This window comes from Stegostoma tigrinum, chromosome 24 (assembly GCF_030684315.1).
Source record: "Stegostoma tigrinum isolate sSteTig4 chromosome 24, sSteTig4.hap1, whole genome shotgun sequence".
In the NCBI taxonomy this organism is placed as follows: Eukaryota; Metazoa; Chordata; class Chondrichthyes; order Orectolobiformes; family Stegostomatidae; genus Stegostoma; species Stegostoma tigrinum.
The window spans coordinates 2,563,677-2,585,655 of NC_081377.1; the positions used below are offsets into that span (position 1 = coordinate 2,563,677).

The 21,979-nt window shown below is 43.8% G+C and overlaps 1 protein-coding gene and 1 long non-coding RNA gene across 3 annotated transcripts in view; one reads left to right on the top strand and one right to left on the bottom strand.

Moving 5' to 3' along the window:
• Positions 1-16,823, top strand: part of col9a2 (procollagen, type IX, alpha 2) — a 188,009-nt gene extending 171,186 nt beyond the window's left edge. For both annotated transcript variants that reach the window (XM_048558361.2, XM_048558363.2), the window contains exon 32: positions 15,016-16,823. In XM_048558361.2, coding sequence (XP_048414318.1) covers positions 15,016-15,209 — 194 coding nt within the window. In that variant the 3' untranslated portion in view covers positions 15,210-16,823. The remainder of the gene's footprint in view (positions 1-15,015) is intronic.
• Positions 15,018-21,778, bottom strand: LOC125465161 (uncharacterized). Its single transcript, XR_009447167.1, has 3 exons — positions 20,907-21,778; positions 19,548-19,670; positions 15,018-16,042 (listed from the first exon to the last, which is right to left on the bottom strand). It is a non-coding gene; the product is annotated as an uncharacterized LOC125465161 (long non-coding RNA).
• Positions 21,779-21,979: the final 201 nt, after the last annotated feature.

Sequence of the window (21,979 nt, forward strand, 5' to 3'; positions counted from 1 at the left end):
TTGAGTGGTGTGTTAGACAATTAATCAGAATTTAAAGAATGGCAGAGAATGATTAGATTAGAGATTAGATTCCCTACGGTGTGGCAATAGGCCCTTCAGCCCAACAAGTCCACATTGCCCCATGGATATTCCCACCCAGACCCATCCCCCTATAACTCACACACCCCTGACCACTACGGGCAATTTAGCATGGCCAATCGACCTAACCTGCACATCTTTGGACTGTGGGAGGAAACCGGAGCACCCAGAGGAAACCCACGCAGACAGGGGAGAATGTATAAACTCCACACAGACAGTTGCCTGAGGCTGGAATCAAACCCGGGTCCCTGGCGCTGTGAGGCCGTAGTGCTAACCACTGAGCCACCGTGCCACCTAATGTGCAAAAGATTAATGAGAAAAAAGAAATTAAACTATGAGAGGAAGCGAGCTGGGAATGTAAAAATAGGTAGCAAGTGTTTCTATAGGTATTTAAAAAGAAAATTGGAAAGCAAAGAGCTTAACCCTCCCTTTACTGACCCCTTCACCTGCCTCCAACACAAACTCTCCTCCTGGACACCACCCCAAGGCCTTCTAGCCTCCTTCAACCTCTTCATCTCCAACTGCCACCAAGACATCATTCGCCTCACCTCTCCACCCCTCTCACCCATTCCAACCTCTCCCCCGCAGAACGTGCAGCCCTCTGCTCCAATCCCGGCATCATCATAAAACCCGTGGACCAGGGAGGTGCAGTTGTAGTATGGCGCACTGACCCCTACATGGCTGAGGCCAGGCGCTAGCACTCCGACACCACCTCCTATCGCCCCCTTGATCATGACCCCACCCCCGAGCACCAAACCATCATCTCCAATACCATCCATGACCTCATCATCTCAGTTGACCTCCCACCCATAGCTTCCAACCTCAACACTCCCCAACCCCGCACCGCCCGCTTCTATCTTCCTCCCAAAATCCACAAACCTGATTGCCCTGGTCGACCTATTGTCTCTGCCTGCTCCTGCCCCATGGAACTCATCTCCACCTATCTGCACTCCATTTTTTCCCCCTTGGTCCAGGAACTCCCTACTACGTCCGTGACACCACCCACGCCCTCAACCTCCTCCAGAACCCCCAATTCCCCGGTCGCCAACACCTCATTTTTACTCTGGACATCCAGTCCCTACACACTTGCATTCCCCATGCAGATAGCCTAAAAACCCTCTGCTTTTTCCTGTCGCGCAGGCCCAACCAGTCCTCTACCACTGACAGCCTCATCCGCTTGGCCGAACTCGTCCTCACCCTCAACAACTTCTCTTTCAATTCCTCCCACTATCTACAGACAAAGGGGGTGGCCATGGACACCCGCATGGGCCCAAGCTATGCCTGTCTCTTTGTAGGTTACTTGGAACAATCCCTGTTCCGCACCTACACAGGCCCCAAACCCCACCTCTTCCTCCGTTACATCGATGATTGTATCGGCACTGCCTCGTGCTCCCAAGAGGAGCTCGAACAGTTCATCCACTTCACCAACACCTTCCACCCCAACCTTAAGTTCACCTGGATTATCTCTAACACATCCCTCACCTTCCTGGACCTCCCTCTCTCTCCATCTCGGGCAACCACCTAGAAACTGATATCCATTTCAAGCCCACCGACTCCCACAGCTACCCAGAATACACCTCCTCCCACCCACCTTCCTTCAAACATTCCATGCCCTATTCCCAATTTCTTCGCCTCCACTGCATCTGTGTTCCACTCCAGTACATCTCAGATGTCCTCATTTTTCAAGGACCCCAACTTCCCCACCCCACCCCCTCAGTGGTCAAGAACACCCTTGATCGTGTCTCCCGCATTTCCCGCTACCTCATCCCTCACACCACCTCCCCGCAACAACAACCAAAACCAAGCTCCCCTCGTCCTCACATACCACCCCCCCAACCTCCGGATACACCGCATCATCCTCCAACACTTCCGCCATTTACAATCCGACCCCACCACCAAAGACATTTTTCCCTCCCCACCCCTATCTGCTTTCCGGAAGGACCACTCTCTCCGTGACTCCCTTGTCCACTCCACACTCCCCTCAAACCCCAGCACACCCGGCACTATCCCTGCGACCACAGGAGGTGCTACACCTGCCCCTACTCCTCCCCCCTAACCCACATCCCAGGCCCCAAGAAGACTTTCCACATCAAGCAGATGTTCACCTGCACATCTGCTAATGTGGTATTCTGCATCCACTGTACCCGGTGTGGCCTCCTCTACACTGGGAAAACCAAGCTGAGGCTTGGGGACTGCTTTGCAGAACACCTCCGCTCGGTTCACAAAAAACAACTGCACCTCCCAGTCGCGAACCATTTCAACTCCCCCTCGCATTCCTTAGATGACATGTTTATCCTGGGCCTCCTGCAGTGCCACAACGATGCCACCAGAAGGTTGCAGGAACAGCAACTCATATTCCGCTTGGGAACCCTGCAGCCCAATGGTATCAATGTGGATTTCACCAGCTTCAAAATCTCCTCTCCCGCCACTGCATCCCAAATCCAACCCAGCTTTTCCCCACCTCCCTCACCTGTTCTTCCTCTCACCTATCCCCTCCTCCCACCTCAAGCCGCACCCCCATTTCCTACCGACTAACCTTATCCCGCCCCCTTGACCTGTCCGTCCCCCCCAGACTGATCTATCCCCTCCCTACCTCCCCACCTACATTCACCTCTACTGGCTCCATCCCCGCCCCTTTAACTTGTCTGTCTCCTCTCCACCTATCCTCTCCTCTATCCATCTTCCGTCGCCTCCCCCCTCTCCCTATTTATTTCAGCACCCTCTCCCCGTCCCCCTTTTCTGATGAAGGGTCTAGGCCTGAAACATGAGCTCTTGTGCTCCTGAGATGCTGCTTGGCCTGCTGTGTTCATCCAGCTCTGCACTTTGTTATCTGGGAAAGCAAAGGGAGTTGTCTTCTAGAGAGTGAGAAGGGTAGATTATAAGGAAGTAACACATGAAATGAGCAAGTATTTTGCTTTTAATTTCACTGTACTTGTTACAAAGATAATTCTGATGCTAGTCATTAATTATGAGTGGAATGCAGAGGGAACTTGGTGAAATGACCATGATAAAGGAAGTAGTACTGAGTAGCTGTGAGATGACAATTCTCCGGGTCCTCATGGACTTAACTTGGTGCCTTAAAAGGTAGCAAACATGTTGGTGTTAATTTTCCAAAACTCTCTAGAAAGTGGAAAGTTCTGTCAGACTGGAAAGTAACAAATATAATCACTGTTCAAAAAGGGAGAGAAGCAGCAAACAGGAAACTGTAGGCCACCCTGATATATATTTTCCTTTATTTATTCATGGGAAGAGGATATTGCTGGCCAGGCAGCATTTATTGCCCATCCCTAATTGCCCCAAGGGCAGTTAAGAGTCAGCCACATTGCTATGTGTCTGGAGCATCGCACTTTTCTTCCATAAGGGACTTTAGTGAACCAGATGGGTTTTTCCGACAATTGGCAATGGATTCACGGTCATCATTGGACTGTTATTCCAGATGTTTATTGAATTCAAATTCCACCACCTGCTTTGGCGGCATTCGAACCCGGGTCCCCAGAGTGTTATCTGGATCTCTGGATTATACCACCAGGCCATCACCTCCCTGAAATCTGTTATGAGGAAGCTGTTTGAACCTACCATTGGGGCTGTTATAGCTGGCACTTAGAAAAACTCAATAATTGTGAACTATTAGCATAGTTTTATGAAAGGGAAATATGTTTTAACCAACTTATTCAAGTTCTTTGATGATGTAACACAGACTGTGGATAAAGGGGAACCTGGAAGATGTCCTGTACTTGATAAGATGCCACATATATAGGTCATTGGAAGAGCAGGAGGCCATTGCTCCCTTTGAGCCTACCCTTCCCAATCAGCCCCATCATGGCTGATCCAACACCCCATCCCAATCTCCATGACCCTGTATGCTACAGATAATCTTTACCTTGAATATTCTCAAATGCTGAGCTTCCACAGCCCTGTGTCAGAGAATGCCAAAGGCTCATTAACCCTCTGAGTATAAAGAAAATGCTCAGCTCAGAACTATTTTTTTAAGATTGTGTGCTCCTGATTCTATACTCCCTAACCAAAGGAAACACCTTACCTGCATCTACCTGTCTATCCTTTTAAATGTTTTATAGGTTTCAATGAGGTTATCTCTCATTCTTCGAAACTCTAGAGAATATAGGCCCAGTTTCCTCAGTCTCCCTTCAGAGGATAGCGTCATCATCTCAGGAACAAGTCTGCCGAACCTATGTTGCCCTCCTTCTACAACAGTAATATCTTTGAGATAAGGAAACCAAAAATGCACACACTACTTCACTTTGGCAGGAAGACCACAAAAACAGACAGTTACTTAAATGGAGAACAGCAGAAACATGCAGAAAGATTTAGGTGTCGTAGTGCAAGAGTTACAAAAATTTAACATGTAGATACAGCAAATGATTAAGAAAAATGAGAGGAATTGAACACAAAAGTAAGAACATTGATCAGGCTACATCTCTAATATTGTGTACAGTTTTGGTTTCCTTATTTAAGGAAAGCTGTAAATGCTTTGGAAATGGATCAGAGGAGATCGATACATGGAATAAGTGGGTTGTCTTATGAGGAAAGACTGGACAGTGTGTGTCCACTGGAGTTTAGAAGAGTGAGTGGTGACATGTTTGAGATATACAAGATCCAGGATGGTTTTGACAAGGTGGACTTGGAAAGGAGTTTTCTTCTGGGGGAAGAATCCAGAGTAAGGGGGAAATGTTTTACAATTGGGTATCGCCTATTTAGGACAGAAAGGAAGAGGCAAGCCATGTTCATTCTAATTAGTTTGTACTGGTGTTTATGCTCCACATAAATCTTCCTGCAGCCTTCTTAGGTTCACAAGAATCAAAGCTTATCGGCATGGATAGGAATATGGAATTTGAAATAAATACAGACCAAACATGATGTTATTGAATGGTGCGTTGTGCTCGAGAGATCAAATGGTCTACCTCTGTTCCTAATTTGTATGTTTGTACATTCCCAAACAATTATATATGGGTGCAGATGGGTGAATACTGGCGCAGACGGGTGAATACGGGTGAAAACGGGTGCAGATGGGTGAATACGGGTGCAGACGGGTGAATATGGGTGCAGACGGGCACAGACAGGTGAATACAGGTGCAGACAGGTGAATACGGGTGCAGACGGGTGAATACGGGTGCAGACGGGCGCAGGCAGGTGAATACGGGTGCAGACGAGTGAATACGGGTGCAGACGGGCGCAGGCAGGTGAATACGGGTGCAGACGAGTGAATACGGGTGCAGACGGGCGCAGACTGGTGAATACGGGTGCAGACGGGTGAATACGGGCACAGATGGGTGAATACAGGCACTGACGGGTGAATACGGGTGCAGACGGGCGCAGACAGGTGCAGACGGGCGATACAGGCGCAGACAGGTGAATCCAGTTGAATACGGGTGCACACGGGTGAATGCAGGCACGGACAGGTGCAGACAGGTAAATACAGGCATGGGCAGGTGCAGACAGGTAAATACAGGCACAGCGGGGTACAGACAGGTAAACATGTTCAGACTTTGCTAAAGACAGGTAAATCATAGAATCCCTACAGTGTGGAAACAGGCCCTTTGGCCCAACAAGTCCACACTGACCCTCAGAGCGTCCCACCCAGACCCATCCCCCTAACCTACACATCAATCCACCTAGCCTGCACGTCTTTGAACTGTGGGAGAAAATCGGAGCACCCGGAGGAAACCCACGCAGACACGGGGAGAACGTACAAACTCCACACAGACAGTTGCCTGAGGGTGGAATTGGACCTGGCTCCCTGGTGCTGTGAGGCTGCAGTGCTAAGCACTGAGCCACCGTGCTGTCCCGGTACAGGCCAGTAAAGACAGGTATAGACACGTTAAGACAAATACAGGCAGGTAAAGACAGGTACAAACAGGTGTAGGCAAGAAAAAACAGGTCTAAACAGTAAAGATATATCTAACCTAGTCTATAAACAGGTAGAGCCAGGTTTGAATGGGCAAACACAAGTATAAAAACAGGAAGTGCAGGAGAAATGTCTGACAATATAGAATCCCCATGGTGTGGGAACAGGCCCTTTGGCTCACCAAATCCACACTGAACCTCAGGGCATCCCACCCAGACCCATCCCCCTATAACCCACCTAACCTACACATCCCTGAACACTATGGGACAATTTAGCATGGCCAATCCACCTAACCTGCACATCTTTGGATTGTGGGAGAAAACCAGAGCAAGTGGAGGAAACCCACGCAGACACGGGGAGAATGTGCAAACTCCACACAGACAGACACTCGAGACTGAAATTGAACGCGAGTCCCTGGTGCTGTGAGGCAGTAGTGTTAATCACTGAGCCACCGTGCCGCCCTAATCTGTTGGGAGAGAAACAGAGTTAATGCTTCAAATCCAATATGACCCTTCTTCAAAACTGGATTTCTGCAACAGTTTCTGCTTTTATTTCAGATTTCCAGCCTCTCGAGTATTTTGCTTTTAAGCACGTAAAGACAAATAAAAACAGCTATAAACAAGTTGAAACATGTAAAGGCAGGTAGAAGCCTGTAAATACAGTATTAGATTGTTACAGACAGGTACAAAAACAAATATAAAAATATATAGACTGGAGCAAACAACAATATTATAAACAGGTAAGGCCAGGTTAAAAGAGGTAAAGACAGATATAAAAAGGTAAAGACAGATAGAGAGATGTGGACCAGCATAGACAGGTTTAGACAGTTCTAACTGTGCAGGAACTGAACAATATATTAAAAGAAAGGAACCTCCGACACAGAAGACAGGTACAGTTTAATTAGACTGTGCTGGTGGTTTGTGATCCACATAAAGAATTCTTCAACTCATTGTGTCTGCATTTCCTTTTGTTTCCTCCCTCGTGTTTGTGCAGCCTCCCCTTAAGTGCTCCTGCATTATTTAGCTGAACTATCCTTGTAAGAATAAGTTTGACATTCCACAGGGTAAAGAGATTTCTACTGAACTCCTGTTATGACAGGGAATGGCCAAACCCCACTGATAACTGAACAAGCCCCAATCTGTTATGACAGGAGTAAGGGTACCCCTGGAATAATTACACCCCCAAAACACCCAGAGAAGCTCGTCGTTCCCTCGTAACCTATTAAAAGAAAGAAAAATCTCGGATCTCCACTTTCCAAATAAGTAGAAACAATTTATTTATTTAACCCAACAATCAACAAATTAACAAAATGACTTAGAAACCGACAATTCTCCCTTAGACTACTAACTACTCCCTAACTGGTCTAAATTCTACTAGAAGGCTGTTTAAATAAAGAGAAACCCCATTAATATAAACTCAATTAATAAGATGCAATAAATTATAACTTAATCTCTCCAGTTTCACGCAGACTGTTTTCTGGAATTTTCTGTCATTTCCAGTTTCTTCACAAGCGCCTTTCTTCCGCCAATTCTGCTGTCAGGCATATTTTATTTCTATAATTTCTTCAATGAGGACTTTGTGCTAAAATATGGTAGCACCTTTGATTAATTAGATGGACTTTCTCTGAGAGCTGGATGGTGCTAACTCTGGCAGGTGGCAGTTCCCAAATGCTCTCGTCTTAAATACCCTCAATGACATAATCAAATTCTTAAAATATGATTGGTTTCAAATTGTCAACACCATTAGATTTAACGGAACAAAAACGGAATTTGCTGGAAAAGCCCAGCAGCTCTGGCAGCATCTGTGGAGGAGAAAACAGAATCAATGTCTGAGGAAGTATCACCAGACTCGAAACATTAACTCAGTTTTTAACTTCACAGATGCTGCCAGAGCTGCTGGGCTTTTCCAGCAAATTCCGTTTTTGTTTCTCATTTACAACATCCGCAGTTCCTTTGGTTTTTGCTTACCATCAGATTTAAATTCAATTGGCTTTCTGTTTTTAGGTGCTTTGTTTAAATTAATTGGCTGAATTCAAACTTCTTGTCTTAGAAAAAATTCTGCTTGGCTGTTCTATACAAAATGTTTCCATTCGGGCACACACTCTGTACCTGCATTTATAAACTTCCAAGCACAGACAAAGCACAAAGGGACCATGCCACATTTTTCCCCACAATCATTTTTACCAACAAATTCTAACTTCCTGCCTTCCAATTCTTGAATACTGTATCCAACTCCATAACATTCCTCATTGGTTTAGTTAGTGACTGTTATATTCTTGGTCCTGGTTTTGGACTTCCCTCAAGTGGAAATTCTTCCCTAACCCTATTAAATGCATTCTTTATTTTAGATAACTCTGTCAGGCCACTCCTCAGACTTTTTCTAGAGAAAGAAGCTCCACTCTGTAAGTTTTTATTGAAGTTGCTGAAAAAGACACATATTGTCAAGGCTTTTCATCTTGCACTCACCAGAACATCTCACAAGAGCACCAATTCAAAGGGAAACCAATGTGTCTTCATTGGAACGATGCTTAACCTCTGACCTTTTCTTATTTCCAACATGTAGATGAAACATGTTTTTATGTTTGAATCTGTAGCTTTAAGAGTTTCCTTACAGGTCTTAATGGGCTCCATGCTGCAGTCAGATCCATATTTGAAATGGAAAAATCAAATGATCTGCTTTTCTTCAATGTCCCAGTTGGGAAATTTTCCAGGGGGTTCTGTGCTACTGTTCACTGCAAACCTTCACTGGTCACTGTGCACAGTATATATATCCTACACACTATATATAAATGGCTTTATCAGCAACTTTATAAATAGAGCCAGATCCATTTGTTTGCCCTGCAAACTTGATGTTGGATGATGACCCATCAAAGCCATCCTACAGGATACTAGATAACTTGATCATATCATTTCTTCCAGTAGTCCTGAAAAGTGTACAGCCTACCTTAGATCACCCTGGAGTAGTAAGGCATCTTAAAATTTTGAGCAAAAGGTGAAACTAACTTTTTCGCTGTGCATAGCAGCGTGTGTAGTGTTTGTCAATTCAGGAGGCTGCCATCAAGTCAAAATGCCCTTCTACCAAACAAGTGATGATATGGTATATGAATTTCAGTGCTGGTGTGATGTAGATCATTTCAAACAACATCTCCCTTTGACTGTGTACAGCAAGTGAGGTTATTGACTACAGAACTGGCCTGCACTTGCAAAACATGCAATACAGTGTTTAATATTGGGTGTGATTCCACATTTGGACAACAATTGCCGGATAATTCTGAATGTGCAAGGAATTACACTGACAACCAGTTCAGGATTGTCATTGGGACTTGTAGTTTGGTGCAGTTTTGGCTACGGAAAACTACACCTGTCAATAAACAGGATCCTGCTCTTTATAGATAAAAAGAGCATATACTCACATTGTGCCTGTTTCAACTGAACAAAATAGTTGACAGTTATTCCTAGGTTCATTTATCAGGGTAATGTCCTGATCTATCAGAGTCAATGTACCTGATTAAAATTTAAATAAAACCTGAACGTTAACTGTCAATCAGAATTAGTGGGACGTTCTCCATAAGTCCACTTGCCAACCAATAAGCACACTCTCTTCTCATGCACTATAATTTTTTTTCTTTGATTTCATATTCTTGCAACTTATCCTGATGAGTGCAGGATGGGGAGCTTTTACAAAATGTGTCTCCACTCAGCAATATTCAACTTTTCAAACAACTACTTTTTTCCTAGTAGTTCTACCCTCTCAGTTCTGGTATCATTGTTGTGAATCCTTCTTGTGCCTTCTTCAGTGCCCCTTTATCACTCTAACTGGATCTGACCGAGGTTTAATAACTCGATGCAAGATCCTTGTCTTTTCAATTCTCTGCTTTTAGACATGAGCCTCAGTGTTTTTTCTTCAAAAGCCTAATAATTGTTACTTGCAAGTGGTTTGTGTGTGAATTTCATATTGGTTATGTAGCTGTGTGGGACACACTATACCAATAAAGGTTGCTGAATAAAGGCAAGCCTCTTTTTCAGGAAATCCTATCTGCCATGTCCAAAATTATTTTGGAGAAATTCCTTATTTCGTCCATGCTCTTTTTCTTCACTGTGAGTAATGGGCAAATTCAGAGTTAGCCTCTGGTCATACAAGCTGTCAGGTTTACTCCTAAGCAGTTGTCAGATCGTGCACCCAAAAGCGTGATCCTTTTAGGATGTTCATTTTTTTCTTCTTCAGTGTCAGCTGTGACTCAGTGGGGAGTCCTGTCGCCTCAGAATCCAAAGATTCTAGGTTATAAACTTCCTCTCGGACTTGAGCACAAATTTTAAGACTGGCAGTCCAGGGTAGCATTAGGAGTTGGAGACACTGTGTTTCAGATGAGATCAAGGGCACTTCCCACCCTCAGGCAGATGTAAGCATTCTCCCCAACCCATCCCACCACAGCACTGTTTTGAAGAGGAATCATACCTAGTATTTGGGCCGATTGATGACAATTTATTCCTCAATCAACACCACAGAGTCAAATTATCCTGTCATTATTGCATTGCTTTTCAGCAGTTTTTTTAAGAATTGGCTGCTGCATTTCCAAGAACACTTTAAAAATATCATTGGCTGTAATGCACGTTGAAATCTCCTCTGGTTATAAGGGGTGCTATATAAGTCTTTTTTGGAAGAATATTTGAATTTAATGTTTCCAATTCCGTTGCTTACCAGTGGTAGGTCTGGAGATATGGAGCTTGATGTGTTTAAATTCCTGAAAGAATTCTCCCAGTGTCATGGTGAACGTTTCTTCCTGTGAAACCTATGCTGTAAAAAATGGATTGATTCATCATTCATCTCATTCCATAAGACCATTAAACATAGGAGCAGATGTAGGCCATTCAGTCCATTGAGTCTGTTCTGCCTTTTAAATAAATCTGATTGTGGTTGATCTGATAGTCCTCAACTTCACTTTCCTACCTTTTCTCTGTAACTCCAGATTTCCTTACAAATTAAAAATCTGACTTTCTCAGTCTTGAATATGTTTAACAACCGGCCTGAGCGGTCATCTGTGTCAAAGAATACTGCAGATTCATAACCCCATAGGAAAAGAAATTCCTCCTTATCTCTGACTTAATTTCAGAATAAGGAGTCACAATTGTTCTGAGACTCTTATTTGTTTCATTAAGGTTATATCTTATTCTTCTATCTTCCAACAAGTACAGGCTCGATTTACTCATACTCTCAGCTGAACAGAGTCCATCTATACCTGGCCTCAGCCGAGTGAATCTTCTCTGGATTGCTTCTGGTTTCTCTTGACGAACTTGGCTTGCTGGGCCGTTTCAGAGGACACATAAACCTATTCCAATGTGGATGACTTCAGTAAGAATATAGACAAAAGGAGGAAGAGAAGGCCATTTGGTCCCTCAAACCCACCCTGCCATTTAACAAGGTCATGCTTGATCTGTTCCAGACCTTAACTCCTATTTCGTGCCAGCCAATTGTTGCCTTCTGGAAATTTCACCAATCTATCTCCTCTTCGAGTATTTTCAATGATCCATCTTCCACAATTCTCTGGGTAAAGAATTCCAGATATTTACTACTCCCTCAGAAAGAAATTCCATTGTATCCCAGTCTTCAGTCACATTGGCCAACATGGACGCCAGGTTTACCCCTAAAGCGCATTAATGAACCAGATTCGTTTTTTTAGGACAACTGGGGATAGTTTCATGGTCACCAATGCTGAGACTAGCTTTTACTTACAGAATGATTGATTAACTGAATTCAAATCCCACCAGATGTCATGATGGGATTTGAACCCATGTCCCAGAGCAGTATTCTGTTCCTCTGGATAACTCCAATAACATTACTACTCTGCCACTGCCTCTGGTAACTAAATTGAAGATTGTTGAAAGAAGCTTCGCACTTAACAGTTTCCTGGTGCATTCTACTGGAAATACCTCTATCAATCAGAGACCACTTCTCAACCAATCAGCACCCTCTAATTGGCAGCATGGATTGTTATCCCTGTTGAATTTGGTCTTCTTGCAATTCTGTCCTGATTTGCGCAAGACAAAACGTTTTCCCAGCACACTTCATTTTTCAACAATACTTCAATCATTTTATTTGTTTAATATTTATTCATGGGATGTGGCCATCACTGGTTAGACCAACATTTATTGCCCTGGAGAAGATGAACTGCTTTTTTGAGCCAGTGCAGTCCTTTTGGAGTAGGGACGCGCATAGTGCTGTTAGTAGGGGAGTTCCTTGATTTTAACTCAGCAACAGCAAAGGAACAACAGTATAGCTCTAAGTCAGGATGGTATCTGGTGTGGAAGGGAATTTGGAATGTTCTCATGTATGTGCTGCGCTTGCCTTTCTAGATAATAGTGTTCATGGGTTTGGAAGTTGCCATCTTAAGACCAAAGGAAACAGACACAGGAGTAGATCCTTCAGCCCTTCAAACCTGCTGGGCCATTCAATAGGATCATGACCGATCCTATCCCCATAACTCTTGATTTCCCCTTGATTTCAGAGATGCCTTGGTAAGTTTCCACAGTGCATCTTGAGGATGTTGTTAACACTGCTGCCTCTGTGAGTCCGGGGCAGCAGGAGTAAATGTTTAAATGGGCTGCCTATCAAGTAACTGCTTTGTCATGGATGGTGTGGATTCTTGAGTGGTGGGGCTGCACTCATGCAGGCAAGCAGAGAGTATTTCGTCACACTGTTGTCCTGTGCCTTGTAGAAGGTGGACAGGCTTCGGGAAATCAGGATATGAGGTTCTTGAGTAGATTTGTAGCTTGGGTTGTGGATATTGTGGTTGGTTCACTCGCTGAGCTGGTTCGTTAGTTTGCAGACATTTAATTACCCTGCTTGGTAATATCATCAGCGCAGCCTCAGATGAGGCGCTGTTGTGTTTTCCCATCTGGATCCCCGAGTTTAAATACCAGGCGGGAAAACACAACGGCGCTTCATCGGAGGCTGCACTGGTAACGTTATCCAACAGGGGAATGAAACATCTGCAGAACAAAAAACCAACTCAGCGAGCCAACCAATCACGGTTATCAGGATATGAGTTACACACCACAAATATCTTAGCCTCTGACCTGCTCTTGTAGCCACATACACATATGGCTGGTCCAGTTCAGTTCTTGTCAGTGATAACCTTCAGAACATGAATTCAGTGATGGCATTTTATTGACTGTCAAGACACAATAGTAAGATTCTCTCTTATTAAAAATGGTCATTGCTTGGCATTTATGAGGCATGATGTGACTTGGAATTTCTTAACACAAGCCTGAACTTATTCAGAATTTGCTGTGTATTAACGTAGCCTGGTTTAGTGTCTGAAAAGTTGTGATAATGCTGAACGTTGTGCAATCGTCAGTGAGCATCTGACCTTATGATGAGGTGGTGGGGATGGGATGGGGAAATGGTCACTGATGAAGCAGCTGAAGATGGATCAGAATGTTGTTGGTGGAGGGTTGTTTTCTGGTCTAGAGGCCTGTGACCGGCCGTGTTCCACAAGAATCAGTTCTGGGTCCTCTTTTGTTTGCCATTTATATAAATGATTTAGACGAGAATATAGAGGCATGGTTAGTACGTTTGTGGCTGACACCAAAATTGGTGGCACAGCAGACAGTGAAGACGGTTTTCTAACGTTACAAAGAGACCTTGATCCAATGCGTCAATGCGCTGAAAAATGGCAGATGGAGTTCAATCTGGATAAAGGTGAGGTATTGCATTTTGGTAAAACAAACAAGGATAGGGCTTATACAATTAATGATAGGGCCTTCGGTAGTGTTGTAGAACAGAGGGACCTAGGGTTTCAGGCATATGATTTTCTGAAGTTTGCACAGACAGAGTGGTTAAAAAGACATTTGGCACAGTTGCCCTCATTGCGCAGTCATTTAAGTATAGGAGTTGGGCCATCATGTTAAGATTGTGCAGGACACTGGTGAGGCCTCTTCTGGAATACTGTGTCCAGTTCTGGTCGCACAGTTATGGAAAGATATTATTAAACTGGAGCGGGTTCAGAAGATGTTTACCAGGATGTTGCCAGGTGTGGAAGGTTTGAGTTATAAAGAAAGGCTGGATAGGCTGGGACTTTTTTCACTGGAGCGTAGGAGGTTGATAGGTGATGCTATAGAAATTCATAAAATAATGAGAGGTATAGGTAGAATTAATGGACCTTGTCTTTTCCATTGGATGGGAGATTTCAAGACTAGGGGACACAGATGTAAGATGAGAGGATTTAGATTTTTAAAAATCATGAGGGCAATTTTGGAATGGACTTGGAATGTGGAATGAATGTTGAAGAAGTGGTGGACGCAGGTACATTTACAACATTGAAAAGACATTTGGGTGAGTAGATAAATAGAAATGTTGGGAGGGATATGGGCCAGGAGCAGGCAGGTGGGACTAGTTTAGTTTGGGATTATGTTCAGCATGGACTAGTTGGAACCAAAGGGCCTGTTTCTGTGCTTGGTAAGGCTGGATTTATTGCCACTCATTATCTTTCATATGTACGTGGTCATGAGTCACAATTGAATGGCTGCAATCCGTGCAGTAAAAATGCTCCCACTCGATGTTAAGTAGGTAGTCACAGGATCTTGCTCCAGTGGTAATGAGGTTGCAGTGTTACACCTGCAGGGTGATGTGTGATTTCAATGGTTACCTGTGTGATGGTGGTTCCTGCCACACTATGGCGGGGGTGCGAGTGAAAAAAGCATGCTCCATCAAACTATCCCCAAGAGAGGTGGGAGCAATGGATGGTCAACCCCCAAATGGGAAGGGAACAGAAACTGAGGGTTCAAGGATCAAAATGGTCTGAAAGTGTTCGAATCGCTCAGTTACTGTGGTTGACAAATGGCTAACTCAGAGTGTCTCCCAGAAACATATTTGACAAGTCCCACTCATACGGATTGACAAGATTTCTAACATCTTAGAAAGTATTTCCAATGTAACCGGGCAGCTGCAAACCTCACTACAGCTCTCTTGTCATCAGTTATCCCTTCAGTAATCTTTCTGAGATCCAATAACTGAGAAATACACTCCAGAGTCACGGAAGTCGTTTGTTAAGTAAAAGTTCTGTGTTTTCTTGACAGGACCCCCAGGAATGCCTGGAAGGAGTATAAATGGTAGGGATGGTGAACAGGGAGTGCCCGGTGTGCCTGGACAGCCTGGCCGCCCTGGTTTGCCTGGACCTCCCGGTATCCCCGGATTCTGTGAAGCTGCCGCTTGCTTAGGGGCTTCTGCATATCTAGCTTCTGGTGGTGGACCAGACTACAAGGGGCCTTGAACTAACCATGAGCAACAGTGAGCATGCGGCCAAATGAACCATCGAGAGCCGCACGCACGGTGGGGAAGGAGGTGAACGAATAAAACAGGAGTTCTCGTGAAGAATGAACTGATTTCGAATATTTGGTGCTTTTTTCCTAAAAAAAAAATGAAACACAAATGAAAAAGGAAAAAAAAGTTACTGCTTTTCAAATTAAACAGAAGCCCAAAGGGTTTAAAACAACAGGCATGTTTATTTGAGCAAATATTGAATTTATGTACATTGGTTCTAAACTGAATACGATAAAGTATTAGGGAATGTTAATACTGAATTTTGTCACTCCCTTGTATAAAGCTAAATAGTTTAGCAGTGTGTCTCCGTGTTTGTAATGTAATGAAGTTCCTTTTCAATGTATTCTTTACTGGATTAAATGTGTTATTAAAGGGGCCACCTTGTGCTATGGTCTGACCAGACACCGAGACCCAGACCATTGTGGAAACGCGCTCTCTATCACATCACTCATCTTCTCACTTCAGATTGCCGTCGAGGGATTCCATATCTGTAGCTGGGCTCAGGCCCTTTTCAATCAGTCAGCCACATTTCACTCGGGCAGCCCAGGAATTACGCATGGCAGCTCCGATAGGATTCCAGAGGAAATGACTGCTGGAAATCTGAAGTAGGCAGTGGATCGGTCGGCATCTGTAAGAGTAATGTTCATGTTGCAGACAGTCTTGATGTTTTCAGATCATACCTTCAGTTGAAGAACTGTAGTGCAACAGTGAAAGGCCGGTTGTTCTCTGACAGGGTGCTGCTGTTGCCTTGGTGTCTGCACACTCTTTACGGGTCCCCGGAATCTGTACAATGGGGAGAGGGAGAGGCTAACATCAGACCCATCCTGCACAAAGATCCCACTCAACCCAGATACTCAGCCTCTAGTCTCCAGGACAGTCGGGATTCAATGGGGATCTGCCCCCATCTGAATAATGAGACATTGGCTCAGTTGTGTTGGTGTGTGGCAGGTTATGTTCTGTTTTCTCTTTTAGGTGTTGGTTGGCGGGCTGAATAGTTCCAGTGTTTTTGGTGTTCTTTTAAATTTGATTTGGAGCAGCATTGACACTGAGCTGTTGTGAGTAACGTTCAGGGCCATCTCACAGGGAGTGGGTGGTTGGGCAGTGTTCTGAGTTTTACACTATCATTGTATCTCTCTATCCTCATCCACCCTCTTTCATCAACACAGAGAAAGTCCCAAAGAGCAGCAGTAAAAAACCAGCAGTGAATTTGCCCACAGTCTCCCTCACTGTAAATGTAGATGTATGTTTTAGAGGATTGGCACAGAAGAAAATACTGGTCCATGAATCAAGCAGCAAAATGCCAAGATGAGGCCCCTGTGGTAATGGCTTTAATCAGTAGGTTATTCTCCTACATGTAACCAATTGGCACTTCTGAATAAAGATATTTGAAGCCACTGGTAAACACAAATCCACACACCAAAGTTAAAATAAACCCTGCTGATTAACTTCATTAACATCATTTTATTTATTGTGTTTTAAATCTTGTGCAGCTGTAAAGACCGTGTGTTTGCCTCACATTGTACTGGAGCACCAGCCAATAAAACAGACCTTTTGTAAAAGACAATGTTTTTCTGTCACTTGCAGATGATCCTGTGCTGCCACTGGACTTGGATTTTGCACTGGCACAGTTTACTTGGATCTGTCACTCTCAATTTTCTTCTCTTTCAATGTTTTGGGACCATGGAATGGTTGCAGATTGGGAGGTCATTTGGGTCCATGCCAGCACTGTGCAAGATCAAATCGCTCGGTACCATTCCCCTGCCCAGCAAATTGACTCTCCTCAGATAATCATTCAGTTCTGTTTTGGAGAATCCTGCCTCCATCACACTCTTCAGCGGTGCATTCCAGGTCAAACCACGCACTGCAGCAATGTTCTCCATCTTGTTAACCTTTGATTCCTTTGCCAGTCACCTTAAATTGGTGTCCTCTGGATCTTGAACCCCTCCCCCAGTCAATTGGAATAGTTTATCCCTTTCAACTCACTTGCACTTCTGCATTAATAAATTTTACCAGTAACTTGACTACCCATTCCACCAGCTGATGTCACTTATCCTCACAATATTCCAAGTTTTGTGCCACCTCCAAGTTCTGAGAATGTGCTCTGCACCCCCAAGACGGGGTCATTAATATGGACTGAAAGTGTGGTCCTAATATCGACCACTGTCAAAGTCCAGTAGACATCTTCCTGAGAAACAACTATTCACCATTCCTACCCTCTCTGTTCACCATTATTCTGTTCTGTCACTCAACTTCAAAAGCCTCCTGCCACTGTCCCTTGCTACTGCACGGGCTTCAGCTTTGTTCACAATCCTATTAAGTGGCACTTCATCAAATATCTTTAGAACTTAACCACATTGACATCATTAATTCCGTTTCTCAATTTTAATAAGAACTCAATTACTAAACACAATTTGCCCTGAGCAAATCTATGCTGGTTTTCTAAACACACAATTGTGACTCTTAATGTTATCTCTGCTAAGCTTTTCCACCACTGAGGCTGAACTTAATGGCCTGTTGCTAACCTTTTACTGAACCACTCCATATCTAAGAAGGATGGGAAAATTACATACCATACCTCTACAAGTTCCACCTTCAGATGCATCTCATCCAATCCTAGCGATTTATCGATGTCAAGTGTAGCCACTTTTCCAATACCACATCTTTATCTTGAACCACCTAGTATTGCTATCTCCTCCTCACTGCGACCTCTGCAGAATCCTTTTTCTTGGTAATCCCAGAGGCAAAGTATTTATTCAGAGTGAATAAATTCATTCATTCTTTTGCTGCATATTTTAATTCCCCTTTGGGTCCCTAATTGCCTCTCTGTTTTATTTTAACTATTTACATGCCTATAGAAGACCTTTCAGATTCCCTTTTTATGTCTATTTTCATACTGTTGAATTGCATATTTTGATTTTTCTGAACTTTCTGTATTCAGATTGGTTCTGACTTGTTTTTATTGCAATGTAAGATTGGAGACATGAAATGTTAGGTGGGTGTTTAGCACGCGGGTCCCTACAGCGGAGTGTGAACTTAGCATCATTTTCCGCTCTCTTGTTTTTTGTTGGTGGCGATGTGATTCCAATTAAAAGTTGAAGTTCCAGCAGACACACGCAATCACACTTTGGTGAATCCTACCACCAAATGACAAGTCAGCAAGTACAAGTGAGCTGCAAATTGGCTTTTGGGATGAACAGAGTCTACACCACAATCACAGCATTCCCGCCCAACTTCATTGCCATTGGCATAAGACATGGGCAATTTTTATACATAATTCCACTTGTAAATATTTCACATTCAGCTGGTTTCACTTTATTCATGTGTGCATCATGGTTACTTGTTGAGAACAGTTTCGTCATAGAGCTATAGTACACCTCATGGTTGATGGTTATTGGGAATTAGAGACATTTCTTGATTGCAAAGAAACAATGTTTTGTTTATCTGTTCGTTCTTATGCTCATGCTTATGTTTGAGTTCAGTGTTGTATACCCAACTCTGTGGAACTTGACTGAACTGGCAGATTGAGGTGAACCTCTGTTCTGTGCATTGTGAAGGATATTTTCTGAGAATACACTGAATCAAGATTATTAAAATGCTGACACTCTGCCAGGCACCGTCCTGAGACAGACCCACATGCTGACACTGTCCTTTATCCCCTAATTTTCTTACCCTGACCAAATGGTTCTCAAAGATTAGGAGAGTGAGAAGTGATCACATTTAAACATTTATAATTATTAAGGGACTTGACACATCGGACAAAATGAGGATGTTTCCTACCAGGGAACTTGCACTTATAGTGTCATAATAAAGGGGTCAGCCTTTTACAACTTAGACAGGTAGAATTATTTTCTCCTAAAGCATAGTGAATCTTTGCAATTTTCTAACCTAGAGGGTTGTGGATACTCAGTCATTGAACAAATTTGAGTTAGCAATTGATTTTTTGGGAATGTGAAGGGAATCCAATGAAAATGGGGATGGTGCAGATGGTGAGATAGTATCATTGATTCCTTACAGTATGGAAGCAGGCCATTCAGCCTATTGAGTCCACCACCCCCACTCTATCCCTGTAACCCTGAATTTCCCATAGCCAATCCCCCCTAACCTGCACATCTTTGGACTGTGGGAGGAAACCCCCACACAGATACAGAGAAAATGTGTTAACTCCACATAGACAGTTTCCTGAAGGTGGAATTAAACTGAGTCCCTGGCCTTGTGCTAACCACTGAGTCACCGTGCCATCAACCACGATTTCCTTAAGTTACAAAACAAGTTCAAAGGGCCATATCACCTAATTCTGTTTCTAATTTTGATGTTCCTATGGGAAATGAAAGTAGATCAATCAGTTCTGCTGGATTTGGGAGATGGGGAGGAGACTTTCATTGCTTTGTACATAAGCTGATCCATGAATATCCTGAAAAATAAAACAAGGTTTGATCTGTGACACTGGTAATGTTGCAGATTAGTTATAGAGAGCCAAATAACATTCTGAGCACTCATGTTCAAATCTCATCATAGCAGATGGTAACATGTTAATCTTAAAAAATCTGGAATTAACGGTTCAATAATGACCATTGTCAACTGTTGTTAAAAAAACACCATCTAGTTCACTAAAGTCAGTTTGGGGCAGGAGTAGAATCCGCCACATTACAAGATCCAGACACAGAATGTATTTAACTGCCCTCTGAAATGGCCCAGCAAGCCACTCAATGTTAAATTGCTAAAAGGTCCAAAAATGAAACTACCTGGTATTCAACTAGGGAGCTGAAATGACAGCAGGATAACCCAGCCCTGTTAATCTACGGTCTTCCTTTGTAATACTATCTGGAGGATAGTGCCAATACTGGGAAAGCTGTCTATGAGACTAGTCAAGAACAGTCTGAGATAACAAGGTGTAGAGCTGGATGCACACAGCAGGCCAAGCAACATCAGATGAGCAGGAACGCTGACATTTCAGGCCTAGATCCTTCTTCAGAAAGAATGGTCTGAAGAAGGGTCTGGGCCCGAAACATCAGCTTTCCTGCTCCTCTGATGCTGCTTGGCCTGCTGTGTTCATCCAGCTCTACACCTTGTTATCTCAGATTCTCCAGCATCAGCAGTTCCGACTATCTCAAGAACAGTCAAATGGAATCATACCTAATTGTCCCCAGAAACCATTATCATTGGGTATGCAGAGATAGCTGCATAGTGATATACAGCATGGAACTGCCCTGAGGCTGCTCAGTATTGATTCTGGACCAGCTGAAGACTCATGGTCTCAAGTAAAACACATGCAGGGAAACCTCCTGTTAATTAGCACATACCATCCACCCCAATACTCCCCTTGACCGATGAATCAGTGCTCCTCCATGTTCAACATTACTTGGAGGAAGTACTGAAGGTGGTAAGGGTGCAGAGTGAACTGGGTAAGGAGATCTCAATGCCCATCAACAAGAATTGGCTCAGCAACACCACTACTGGCCAAACTAGTCGAGTCCTAAGGACAGCTGCTAGTTTATGTCTGCAGCAAGTGGTGAGGTAACCACTAAGCAGGGAAAACCTACATGTTCTAATCCTCGCCAAATTGCTAGTTGCATTTGCGTACGTCCATGACAGTATTGGTATAAGTGACAATCACACAGTCCTTGCGGAGGTGAAGTCCTGCCCTTACCTTGAGGATACCCTCCCTGTACACACTCTGGGTATTCCTCCTCCACGGTATTGTCAACTTTTTGATGCATCCAATCTATATGTCAAATAGATGTTTATCTGTGTGTACTGAGACAAAGACAATGGACAAAGAACACAAATTCGACTGGGACAACACATCCATAATAACACAAGCCAAACAGAGACATGCCGGGAGATTTCTGGAGACCTGGCATTCCAACCAGAACTCCATCAACGCCATACTGAACTGGACCCAATATACAACCCACTGAAAAACACAACGGGAAGTGATAACAACCATCCCAGCAAACTAAGGCATATAAATAACAAGTGGGACAGAACAGTGACGTTTCACTGGAGGTGCGCCAATGATTCTACCTAGCAGGGTGTCGAAACACCTGCAATCAAACTCACTGGCTTGGGAAACAAGTCTACAACTTCATCACTAATACTATTTGGTGTTCAAGGTACCATCTCCACTAATGTTTTTGCCCCTTGGTATTTCTCAATTCTACCCACACAGGTTCTACATTATTGTTTCCTCAATATTGTGTTTGTACCCTCTGGATGTGAGTTTGCTCGCTGAGCTGGCAGGTTAGTTTTCAGACGTTTCGTCACCATTCTAGGTAACATCATCAGTGAGCCTCCGGCGAAGCACTGTTGTTATGTCCCACTTTCTATTTATCTGTTTAGGTTTCCTTGGGTTGGTGATGTCATTTCCTGTTCTTTTTCTCAAAAGATGGTAGATTGGCTCCAAATCAATGTGTTTGTTGATGGAGTTCCGGTTGGAATGCCATGCTTCTAGGAATTCTCGTGTGCGTCTCTGTTTGGCTTGTCCTGGGATGGATGTGTTGTCCCAATCAAAGTGGTGTCCTTCCTCATCTGTATGTAAGGATACAAGTGATAGTGGGTCATGTCATTTTGTGACTAGTTGATGTTCATGTATCCTGGTGGCTAGCTTTCTGCCAGTTTGTCCAATGTAGTGTTTGTCACAGTTCTTGCAAGGTATTTTGTAAATGAACACAGTCCACCGAGTTCTCAGCAACAAACCCAAACAAACAGACAAAATGTGCC